We start from the raw sequence: 12,178 nt of genomic DNA, 5'->3' as shown, positions 1-12,178 counted from the left end.
TTTAGTTCACCAAACCAAATTTCTAACAACTATCTTGATAAGGCAATAAAGTATTAAATCTTTATTTAATAATTACATTCTTTTATTTGTAGTACATCAAGTATATTTTATGCCAACACTTTAATACTCAAGTCAATTTTTTGTTATTAATGAAAAAATTCATGAATTTCTACCATTTCATGTCTAAGTAGCTAAATGATCTGAGAACTTCCTGCTGAACTGAAGGTGGATCTGAACAAAACCTATAGTCTCCATTAGCTGCAGTTAATTGACAGGCAGGAGTTGAGTGAGCGCGCTCAGTAACTCCCCACCTCTCCCGCATATAAAGCCGGAGGCGGCAGACGGACAGAGGAGGCAGCTCCGGGAAACATCTGGACACAGCAGCTGCGCACTGACGGCTGCGGGATGCGCGTCTTCGCTCTCCTCTGGACTCTCGGCTTCCTGCTGGAGGAGGCGCAGGCATGGGGCTTCAAAAACGGAATATTTCACAACTCAATATGGCTGGGTAAATCACTTTTTCCCCCCCTTGCTGTTGTAATCGTTGTATCTTGAAAACATGTCGCTCACGCTGGTACAACGTCTCCTTATTTTTCCATTGTGGTGAAGCTGAAAACCCAGTCGGGAGACAAATAATCGAATATCGACCAATGATATTTACATGTTCAGTGTCATCGAACTTATTTCTTTTTCCTCACAGGACTTTGTTATTCATCAGAATCAGTATAATCTGCAGTTTATTGAATTATCAGGCTGCAGCTTAAACGTTATTAACCGCAAAAGTGTCTGTTTTTGCAAACACAGCACAAACTGTCTTAACATAAAGAGATATTGTGAGGAAACGTGAAGGATTAATGGGCTATATGCAGCAGTCCAGCAGCCTCTCTGAATGCCAAACTGCATGTTTATGACCTGGCTGAGTTCTGCATGAGGCCAGTAAACAGGGAGCAATGACTTCATCTTCTCAGCTTTTCAAAGTGCAAACACAAGAACAGATAAATCAACTGATTTCTGTTGCTCTGGGAGCAGAGTGAGTCTTAAATTTTAGAGTAAGATAAACAGCACAGCATCAAATCCCATAGCAATTATAATGAAATATGAATAAAACAAGCTGCAGACATACACCTCATTCTCTGTGTTTTTACAAGGTGAGAGTGAAAGCCTGCTGCACTAACAGAAAGTGTTTCGTATTGCTAATGAGTTTACCTTACTGCAACCCATGCACTATATTTCCTTTTTTTTTTAAACCATTCATGCAACTTTTGTCCTCTATCTCATATTTAGTTCACTTTGTGCTCAGGTATGGCAGATTCAGCTGCACTCTCTTCTTGCAAAAGTTGTTACATACGTTAACTGGTGTGTGAAGTACCATACAGAATTGGGCAAAGTGTATGCCATATATTTTGTTTATTTAACCAGGTAAGTCCCAGTGAGGTTGGAAACCTCATTTGTGAGGGACAGCAGCATAAGAGGACAAAACAGCAGCAGACACACACAAAATAAGGCTAAGAACCAGGTAACAGTGTGGTGAACAGTGATACACAACATCATTTATAACTGACTCCTGCAGCATGACAGTTGAATTAGGGAAAAACAAACAAAAAGAAGAACAAATCAAAATGTCAACCTGAAGCTAATTTTCTCAGTGCTTTCTGCCTAGTTTTGCAGTCATGCGTGCGTAAAGCCAAAACAGGATCAGCAGAGGACTCCCCACTGAGGAGGCCAGGGAGCAAGTGACCACATTGTTGGTGAGCTTCCAACATGAAGAAAAATGTCACTCAGTTAATCTGCCCCTCCACTGTTTCATGTTCGGCTCCATTGAACCTTCCCTCTCTCGCTAAAAACTGTGTCACCAGTTTGACTATGGCCCCGTGGATGTGTGTTTGGACCTTATAAAAGTCAAGCCACATCTTTGAAGAGTGTATCAAGTAGCTTGGATACAAGTAAATGCGGTTGCTACAAAAAAGGTTCACCACAGAAACTCAGGCAGGTTTTCTTTCAGATGCAGTGAGCAGCTTCTTTTTTCTCTTTGTTCTCTCTCTCTTCGGCAGAACAAGCAGCTGGAGTTTACCACCGGGAATCGCGCAAAGGGAGATACCAACTGACATATAAAGAGGCCAAGGCTGTCTGCAAGTATGAGGGAGGGAGTCTGGCCACTTACGAACAACTGGAGGCAGCTCGGCAAATAGGTCTGCGGCAACTCGCTCACAAACACATAGACATACAGCACGCATGCAGAGCTCCTGCCAATGACGAAGGGAAACCATAATTCATTATAGACTCTGTCAGTGCCAATACTCGCTCTGCTGTTTGATCCATTAACCTAATACTGTCGCATAACTAGTTTACACCATCAGCCGGTTGTGTTTATCTTGCCGTTCTCCCATGAAGTAAATCAACATACCGTCTGAAGACACGTCTCTGATGTAACAGTAGGGAGACATGTCTGAACCCACTGGAATGCTTTTAACATGTAGAAAAAGAGGTTCATATGTTCACAGGGTAAAGGTCAGTGGAAAGCAGCGAGTGAAACTCTTCTTTCCACGAGTGCTTCTCTGTTGCATGACTCTGTGCCTGATCTTAAACGGTCCCAGGAGTATTGTTAAAAAAAAACAACCTGTTAACATCTTCTTGGCCGTTTTACATCAGTGTTCCCATGGCGCAGGGGCTGGATCCAGCCACTGGCTCTGGCATCACCATCCACCTCCCTGTCAGCTGAGTTTCCCCACTGCACTCTGCCTTGGAGGTCCCTCTGTTATCTGGGCTGTTCTGGCTGGGGTCTGCTCATTGTAACTCTACACTAGACCCTAAGCCCATCACCACAAATAAGAGAAACAACACAATAAAACAAAACCACTTTTGATGGGTTGCAGAAGGTTTATCCAGGGTTTTTCTGTGAAGGGGCCCTGTAGGCAGAGTTGATACATAGTACTTTCTAACTTTATTTGCATGTTTACTACAAAGACTCCTGTGCTCCACTTTCTTGTCTTTGACTCGTGTTCAATTTTCTTTTCTTTTCAGGAGAGTATTAAGTGTAGATCAGTTCAAATCACAGAAGTATTCTGTGTCTTTTTCAGCCCTGAGCCGTGTCTGTAGGTCAACAGCTCCTCCGACCTCAACAACCACACAGGTCGTTTTTTTCAACCCTCTGATACGACACATAGGAGTGTCTCCTGAAATAGCAATATCTACATTTCTATCAGCTTTTGCTGCTGTAAAGTCAGTGGACAATGTTAAGTGATGTTTTAGTTTGAAAATCAACCTGAAAAAAGTGTGACAAAAACAAAAAAGAGTTAAAAAGAAAGGAGCCATCTCCAGTGGTAATTGTGCCCTTGAAAAACAGGCGTTTTTCTTCTCTTGCTCAGGTTTCCATGTGTGTGCAGCTGGATGGTTCGACAGAGGACGTGTTGGTTACCCCATCGTCAAAGCTGGTGCCAACTGTGGTTTCGGGAAGATTGGCATCATCGACTACGGATACAGGCTGAATAAAAGCGAGAAATGGGATGTGTACTGCTACAACCCAAACTGTGAGTACATGTTTTATACAAAGTGGTAAAGAGTGGCTTATATTATACATTTACATTTATACAAACACACATGCATACATACCCAGTATTTTATTTTATTTTTTTATGACAACAGCTTGAATGTAATGTAAATGTTGTTGCTTGTAGTGAAAAACCAACAGAGAATTATCACCCAGCTCTGCAGCTCCCCTCAGGTTCTATGGAGCACTTTAACGTCTTTCTGTTTTCATTGCTTTCATTGTTTTAGTTTGTCTGCTCTGGCAGCAGTTTTCAGAGAAAAGTCTCTAAAACCCTGCCATCCACTACCTGCTCAGCGCTGAACAGTGAGTTAGAGACTAGCTACGTAGGTAACATAGTGGAGCATTTAGCAGCCAAAGAGACAGATATTTCCCTCCCTCACATTTGTCAGGTACAACTTTAAATGGATGCTGATGTTGCTCTGTATGTGCAGGATGTGTGAGTAGGTAACAGATTGGCCATTATCACTTTACAAGGTGAAGTCAGGGTTGTGTTTACATTTTTTTGCTGCCAACATGTGGTTGAGATTTACTTCTACTCCACTGCCTTTACTTGACAGCTTTATTTAGATAATATGATGCTATAATTATCTGAAAGGGAGATTCTGCGTAATTTTTAAATCTTGACATTATCGCTTTATAAATTTGTTAGCGTCCAACTGCCTGAAAATTGGGTTGATTGCTGAAAAATGAATTTGGACGCCACAATGACCGGACATCAGGCAAAGCATCCACAAAGATGTGGGCCTGGGTTATTATTCTGAGTGGGCTCATGAGCAACCCCTTTCATATTATACTGAGCTGTTCAATGAAGTTTGAATATTATTAGCACATTAGCACATTTTAATGCTAATACGTCTGAATGTTTACTCACATGTTAAGTAAAATTTTGAACACAGGACTTGTAGTATTTGTGGCACTGATACTTTCATTCAAGTATAATATCTCAGTACTTCTTTCACTATTACCAGGGAGGTCTCGGGTGGTTTTAAGTGTAAATGATGACTGTGTGGCTGTGGTCAAGTGTCAGGGTCATGAGTTCCAGTCGGGGAGGGGAGACCCGGGTCCCACAGGTTAAGTAGTCATCAAGTCTGAGGCTCCACAGACTCACTGAGGGTTTTGTCATCACAGCTGTTTGAAGTCGAACGGAAGGGCCGACAGAGAACTAAACCAGCACAGAGTGAGACCACAGTGAGAGCAGGACTGTTGTTTGTTTCGGTCTTGACTCAACACCACAATCTCAGTCCCACCCTGTGAGTTATCACGTTCAGGCCTAGAATAAACCAGGAGGAAGTAAGAACATCAGTCTGGATAAGATGTTGGTGGAGTTATTGAGTGATAACCAAAGCTGGCCTGAGTGAGTGGTTTTAAAGACCACCACACCCCAATGATTCACCAGCGTCTTAACAACGGAGTGGGACGTTAATGTGACAAAGATTTCAGTATCTGGCTAATTCATTTTGAGCCTTTCAGATATTTAACAGTTGAATATTTACGTGTGAGTGAACCTGAAAAAGCAGTTCAAAGCAATAATAGTAACACACAACCAAACTCCCTGCAAAACTGGTAGTTTTCTGAATTTATCTTGTCTTGTCAGTGAGTTACAAAAAATATAAATCCAGCATCGGAAAAACTTTATTGTCCATTACAAAGTGATGGGAATTTGTCTTCTATATGGCTGACAAGTGAAAAAACAAACAGTCACAGACAGAGTATGAGAAAATGGACCACACATGCATACAAAACAACTACAAACTATTTGTTATTTTGTGTCTGTGTAGCTTTGTGGTCATTTACATCTCTTTGTATTCGTTTTGTCTCCTTGTGGTGAGTTTTCAACTCGTTGACAGCTTGTGTCTCTTTTTGGTCATTTCACATCTCTTTTTAGAACACCTTGTCTTTGTCTTCAGTTTTCATCTCTTTGCAGTTTTTGTCTCAAGAAATAGGAAAACCAAACAGTCACTTCATACCTTCATACTCCGTCCCAGGGCCCCTGGGCCTGAGCCTAGTACACCCATTCAGTAATCCATCAATGCATACAGTACACAAAGTAACTGGAATTACTGCCTCACAGTTGTACGCCTCCACCACTGAGACTAGTTTCAGATTACATCCCTGTTTATCCAGAGTCATAAAATATGAACCATTTGTGTGAAGTTTTGTCATAATTACTGAGAAGTCTTGAGTTATGGCTAAAAAGTATTTTGCAAGGTCACTAGAACCTTCAAAATCTAATGTTTGTGCCAAATTTGAAGAAGTTCCATCCTGAGATATCGTGTCCACGAGGATGGGACGGACAGACAACCCGAAAACAATATGGCTCTGGCTCTGGCTGTCACCGGCCTGCAGGCATGAAAACATATTGAATACAGAAGATGGCTATGGTAATTATCGTTGTTCAAGAAGTAGCCAAGTGTGAATGTTCAGGGGTCAGTGTTTAAGTCTGTCACAGGTGGTTTATACGGTTTACAGCAGCATGAGTGAATACAACATGAGGAAAAACACCTCGAAATTTCATAATGCATTACTCTATTTTATTTAAAGCTTAATTTCAATTCAGTTACACTATGCAATGGAATTCTTACTCTGCAGCCAGTATATGGAAAGGTGAATATTATTTTGAGCAGTACAGTATAGTTGGGTTATTGTGCTAATTCAGTTAAAAAAGGTACAGGCAGTGGGTTTGTCCAATCTTTCAAAATAAAGCCTGACCAACATGAGATTTTTAAGGCCAACACCAACATCAGTGTTGTGATAAATACTGGCTAATGAGTGGGGTTTTTTTTTCATTTTAAGCATCTTTTAAACCAGCAGTAACTGGGTCATTTGGAGGCAGCAACAAACTACAAATTAACACTAACATATTATTTCATTTGGAGTTGTGTCAGAGTTGAAGTCACTTAGTCTGTTTCAGTCTCCACTAACTCCTAGAAAAGTATACAATCCTTAAAGCTGCTAAATGCTCCACCATGTTCACCTGCTGGTCTCTCACTGTGTGTCTGCTGTTTGCTGCTGAGCAGGTAGGGCTCTGTGGAATTTTTTCAACATCTGGTTATGAAACTTATAGGAGCAGTGGGAATGAACCAAAACGATGTTGTGATTTAATAAACAAACGATCCAATAAACTGAGGGGAGTTGTGACTCATATAAAATATTGATTACGGTAGATTAACACTTGATTTTTTGTGATCAAAATTTGATGTAGGCGTGCAAATTACCCACTTCTGACTCTGGAAGGTAGTGACAAAATAACAATTCAGGACTCTTTCGAGGCCCAATAATTGGAATGAGTACACTTTAAATCCTTCAACGAGGATCAATTGGAGGGCAAATCTGGTGCCAGCAGCCGCGGTAATTCCATCTCCAATGTGTATCTTAAAGTTGCTGCAGTTAAAAAGCTTGTGTTTGGATCTTGTAATCGAGCTGATGGTCAACCGCGAGGCAAGCTGTCTGTCCCATCCCGTGCCTCTCAGCGCCCCATCGATGCTCTTAGCTCAGTGTCCCACAGGGTTTGAAGCATTTGATCTATGCACTCAGCAGGACATTTTACAGTTGATAAACTCATAGGCGCTCTCTGGTGGACAAACTATGTAATCTACTGTATGTCAAAACTGCTAATGAGACATTAAAAAAAAAGACATTAAATGAGAAATAAGTCATATCATCTCCTAACAACTTACACCTCACCTTTATGTGGTTCAAGGTTTATTGTTAGAGGAGGGAGCAGCTGTTTCATGTAAGAATCAGTTGTGTGCATCTGTAATCCTCTGCTGTGTGAATGTTATGGTTTCACAACCCCTGGTCATCCATTCATCAGCTCTGGAGGCCGTCTCTCGGTCCAAATCAGACATTCTGGCTGAAGTGTACCCCAGTGATGGATGTCAGCTTACTGATTAAATGACCCACAAATGAGAAATGATTTCAAACAACATTCATTTTCATATCCCTCCAGGACGTCTGGTGGAAAAGCTTTTGATGCCATTGTCACCAGCCTCAACATGTGTGTTTGATTTCCTTTACTCAGCGAATGGATTTCTTCTGGTTATTCTGAATTCATTCAGAGCTCACACGCAACAGACAGACCCCCAAACCAAAATACTTCTCATGTACGATCCCACGCCTGAGAACATGGACACCAACTTTATCCATGTCCCCGGCTGCTACTGGTGCAGAGCTGCCTTTTACTGTAGTGATATGAACTGTGTCTGTGGTTATCATGCACCTGTGGTAATTTAATATTGGCTATATATACAGTGTACTGTGTGTATATAAGATGGAAGTGAGATGCAGTCAGTTCAGATTTAGAGATGTAAGGTTGTCTCACCTTCACACTGGAGATGTAGTCAACTGCAATCATTCAACACAGTTAGCAAGAGAACACAGGTTCCCTAAGTGACAGGCATTCAGGACAATAATAACAACTCGAGACATAACCTCTTGTCTCTGGGCAGGAACAAAACCTCGGAGTCTGATGTGCAGGATAAAGAGAGCATCTATCACATGTATCATCAGCCTGCTAAATCAACTTTTCAAGTAAAACCTGGAACTGAATCAAAGTTAGACAAGCATACAAAAAGGTAGAACTAACTGTTAATGATTTCTTCCCAGCTTGAGGTTCAAGCTCAATAAAAAAGTCATAATATCTCATTAAGGTATTTGGCAGTTGTCTGTCCTTTCTCTTGCTTTGGCACAAGATGATGTCCCCGTTCTTAATCCTAAAAAGCACCGTTTGGCTCAGTTGTTGGGAGGAAGCACAACATCTGACCTGTCTGAATCAGGACAATCCGGAGGTCCAGAACCAGACTGACCCTGTGTTATTATGCAGTTTGAGTATCAGTACTTTATATTGTCTCCACTATATTGTCCAAAAACAGATCTGCAGTCCGTAATCTTTATCAGATCTTGTAAATCTTGCTTTACCCAATCTGTCTATGTAAAGTGACCTCACATGGGGTCCTGAACCTGCATTGAAGAAACTCAGCATTAAAACATGTGTTTGGAATTTGAAGGCTAATCTCTACATGTTGCTCATGTGTCTTACAGCCAAGGAGTGTGGTGGAGTGCTGACAGATCAGCAAAAGATCATTCAGTCTCCCGGTTTCCCTGAGGAGTACCAGGATGAACAGATCTGCTACTGGCACATCCGTGTCCGCCTGGGCCAGAGGATCCGCCTCCGCTTCCTGGAGTTTGACGTGGAGGACGACACCGCGTGTATTGCAGATTACCTGGATGTGTACGACAGCTACGACGATGTCTCAGGCTTTGCTGGCAGGTGAGGACCACTGTTGTTTATCAGGGCTGCGACTAAATAACCAACAACTTTTTTCAATTTATCAAGAAATAATTTTGTCTGTAAAATGGCAGAAAATAGTGAGAAAGCCCATCAAAACCAACTAGCAGTTAAAAAAACATGATATTCAAGAGAGAGAGGGAGAAAATCAAATCTGTTTGTTTACAGGTTCTGTGGCGATTATTTACCTGATGATATCATCAGCACAGGTGAGATGTCAACATCCAATATTTCTACTTTACCACGAGGAAAGATTTTTCATACTGATGGATTTTATATTTTTGTTTTACAGGAAACGTGATGACGTTAAAGTTCCTCTCTGATGCCTCAGTCACAGCCGGGGGCTTCCAGTTACAATATACTGCCTTTAATGCATCTCTGTTCTCACAGAATGTCACTGACTAATGTTTAATACACTGATGTAATCCTGTTGCTGTATTTATAATGTTGTTGGTTACCTCGTTTTACTGTAATGAATGAGTGTTTATAGCTCATTAAAGTAATAATTCTGTCAAATAAACAAGGTCAGTAAATCATGTTGCAGTTTCTGGTGTTGCTCTTAGACACAATCCCGACTTAATCTGCACTTGTCCTGAGGCTAAACCTACTTTATAGAAAATAAATCTGGTTTCTGCTTATTCCCATTAGCCTGTCCCAGACTTTCATGCTGCACAATCTTTCACAGCCACAGCAACCATGACCATGGTACTGTGTGAATAGTCACTGAGGTTAACACTGTTGCTTCTGTGTTTTAGTGACTTCTTTCTGCATCTTTTATGATCCATCGGTGCCCTTTCATATCACATCTAGAAGTTATTTGTTCTTACAAAGACAACTGAGTGCCACGGACATTTCTAAATTCATTTTAATTTATTTGAAATTATTTAAGTGAAATCATTGCATACATATTGAAACAAAGATGTTATATTACAACTTTTGCAAAATTGATGTTGTAGGCTACTTTTCACCGTTTGAAATATTACATTCTGTGGTTTTATTTCAGATACTTGTACTATGAGTAACCAAGTGCAAGACTGGTTTTGATGAAAACTTTAGCAGCTTCAAAGGACCCACTCAGGTACCTGCTCATGTTTTCTACTACAAATTTCTGAATGCCAGTAGAGATTAGATCCCGGTTGTAACCAGTAATTCTTATAATTACAAAAAAAAAATCACAATCAAACGATTACAGTAAAGTTCAATTATCCCAAAAAGTGTGATGCACTGTCAGGACTCTGAACTGGGGAAAGAAAAGGTGCGCTGCATTGGCCGGGAATCGAACCCGGGCCTCCCGCGTGGCAGGCGAGAATTCTACCACTGAACCACCAATGCTGTCGTGACCTGCTCACGTGGCCTGCTCCCTGCGCCACGTCACCACAAGCATCTGGCCAGCTGGTCCGTGCACGCGCCCGGCTCTGCTGCACTCAGTGAGGGAGTGAGCTGCAGGTACACGCAGCTTCACGCCCACATGTCGGTCCCAGCCTTAAAGTTACAATATGTGACTCTTCCACTTTCAAACGACTAGATGTAGGTTATATATTTTTGAGTTATGAACTTACATCATAACAAAGGTTTCTGGCAATTCCCAAACCAGCGAAATACGGACTTCAATCACGTTGTCATTTGATCGCCTGTCGATGATGTCATATCCCCTATGCGCATGCACCAGCGTCGTGGTTCCCGTGAATATTATTCAATAAAGATTATTTTTTCATTAATTAATAAAAATAGCGTTGCGGTTACTTGCCAGAAATGACACACAATTTAAGACGCACTTACCTTGGTCCTTCACATATAGTGATATCTTAACTGGATGGATTTTAATCCTTGGACAGCTTGGATTGGATTTCAGGCAGAGAACAGCCGGGCAGATGGCAGCTCAGGCCCCATCCACTTGATGTCCATGCATCAACTCTGAGATCCTGTGTCCATCGAAGAGCATCAGGATCACTGATTTCTGAAGTGAAACTGCTCTATTCTTTGTTTCTTTTAACCCCTGGTCCATTTGTTATTGAGAGGAGGAACCTCTGCTGATCAGCTGCCCGTAAAAAACAGTAATGAGTGACAGAGAGAAGGTGAACGACATGCAGTAAAGAGTCGTGGGACTTGCCTGCTTGGTGGATGAGCAGCTACATGAGCCTGTAAAAACATCCTGAACGTCCTGTCCATAAGAAAAACAAAAACAAACAAAAACCAAACCAAGAGCGACACTGCTAGTTTCTACTGGTTCTAATCCCATGGTCCGTTTGATTCGGAGAGGAGGACACCTCTACGAATAATTAGGCTGCCAGTGAAAAACTCCTGAATGTGTGGTTCATAAATTAGAATGAGATTAGCAGTTTTAGTCCTGTGTCCGCTGCACAGTGCCGGTGATTTTTAAACTGACACTGCTTTATTTGGTGTTTCAACCAGATATAATCTCCATTTACTTTGGAGAGGAAGACACCTCCCCACCCTTCCCTGATGTCCTGTGTTTGCCGTACAGTGTCAGAAAAACACTGTGAACCTGATTTCAGTGCTCTTAACCGTTGTAATCACCAGGCCTGTTTATTTTGGAGAGGAGGAGAACTAATAATTCAGCTCCAGGTAATAATTCCCTGAACAACTGTACAACAACTCCCATGTTCCCAGGCTGTTTCATGAAGGCCCCCCAAAGCTGTCTTTTGTTATTGGTTTGATTGAAAGATCCCTCACTTGGATAACATGACTGATGAATGACTGAGAATCTCTCACAGACAGTGATAAATTGAGGTTTAGTAAGATTCTGCAAATAAACAATAAAAACCTAGAATTTCGTTTTTGTGGTTTGGTCCAAAACGTCTAATTTGACATCCATGGTAATACGTCAAATTTGTCATCTAAAGATGATACAAAATACAGTCTTAACATGTCAATTATGTCTTAAGACAACAAAAACATCTAAAGGTGTGTTGACATACCCACCCCTTCTTGAGGTACGGGATACGGTTAGCTGTGGGCATGCATACGTTGCAGTCATGTAGGATCTTACTGGTGGGTACGTTTGTGCTACGTACCTTTCATCTGTCTTATACGCAACTGAATCATTTTGGGACAGTTTATTTGTGCAGAGGGGGGATCAAGAAAATTCCTGACTAAACCAGTAAGACAAGACAAGAGGCTCTTAAATTGTTTTCCTTACTGAATATGTTCACAGGTGAACATAGCCAAAACTGCTTCACCCGAGGCTGTCCACTGCTTACGCTTATGTCATTTCCATTGTTTCATTTCATTCAAGTCAAACTAGTAGATTAATTGTCATAGCCCATATTTTCAGAATGTTTTTGTGTATTGATTGTCACAGACGTACCTTTAATTCTTTATTAGTG

At 41.3% G+C, this 12,178-nt stretch overlaps 1 protein-coding gene and 1 non-coding gene across 2 annotated transcripts; one reads left to right on the top strand and one right to left on the bottom strand.

Annotated features, from left to right (window-relative positions):
* Positions 1–219: 219 nt before the first annotated feature.
* tnfaip6 (tumor necrosis factor, alpha-induced protein 6) lies at positions 220–9,367 on the top strand. The gene is made up of 6 exons (XM_071483265.1): positions 220–505; positions 2,049–2,186; positions 3,363–3,524; positions 8,585–8,813; positions 9,000–9,040; positions 9,124–9,367. The coding sequence occupies exons 1-6, from the start codon at positions 406–408 to the stop codon at positions 9,234–9,236; spliced, it is 783 nt and encodes a 260-aa protein (XP_071339366.1). The 5' UTR covers positions 220–405; the 3' UTR covers positions 9,237–9,367.
* Positions 9,368–10,092: 725 nt separating this feature from the next.
* trnag-gcc (transfer RNA glycine (anticodon GCC)) lies at positions 10,093–10,163 on the bottom strand. Its single transcript has one exon. It is a non-coding gene; the product is annotated as a tRNA-Gly (tRNA).
* Positions 10,164–12,178: the final 2,015 nt, after the last annotated feature.

This window comes from Trachinotus anak, unplaced genomic scaffold (assembly GCF_046630095.1).
Source record: "Trachinotus anak isolate AG129_WGS33_773 ecotype Australia unplaced genomic scaffold, CSIRO_AGI_Tana_v1 ptg000001l, whole genome shotgun sequence".
Classification (NCBI taxonomy): Eukaryota; Metazoa; Chordata; class Actinopteri; order Carangiformes; family Carangidae; genus Trachinotus; species Trachinotus anak.
The sequence above is the reverse complement of the archived record's forward strand: the minus strand, read 5'-3'. Positions and strand labels throughout refer to the sequence as shown.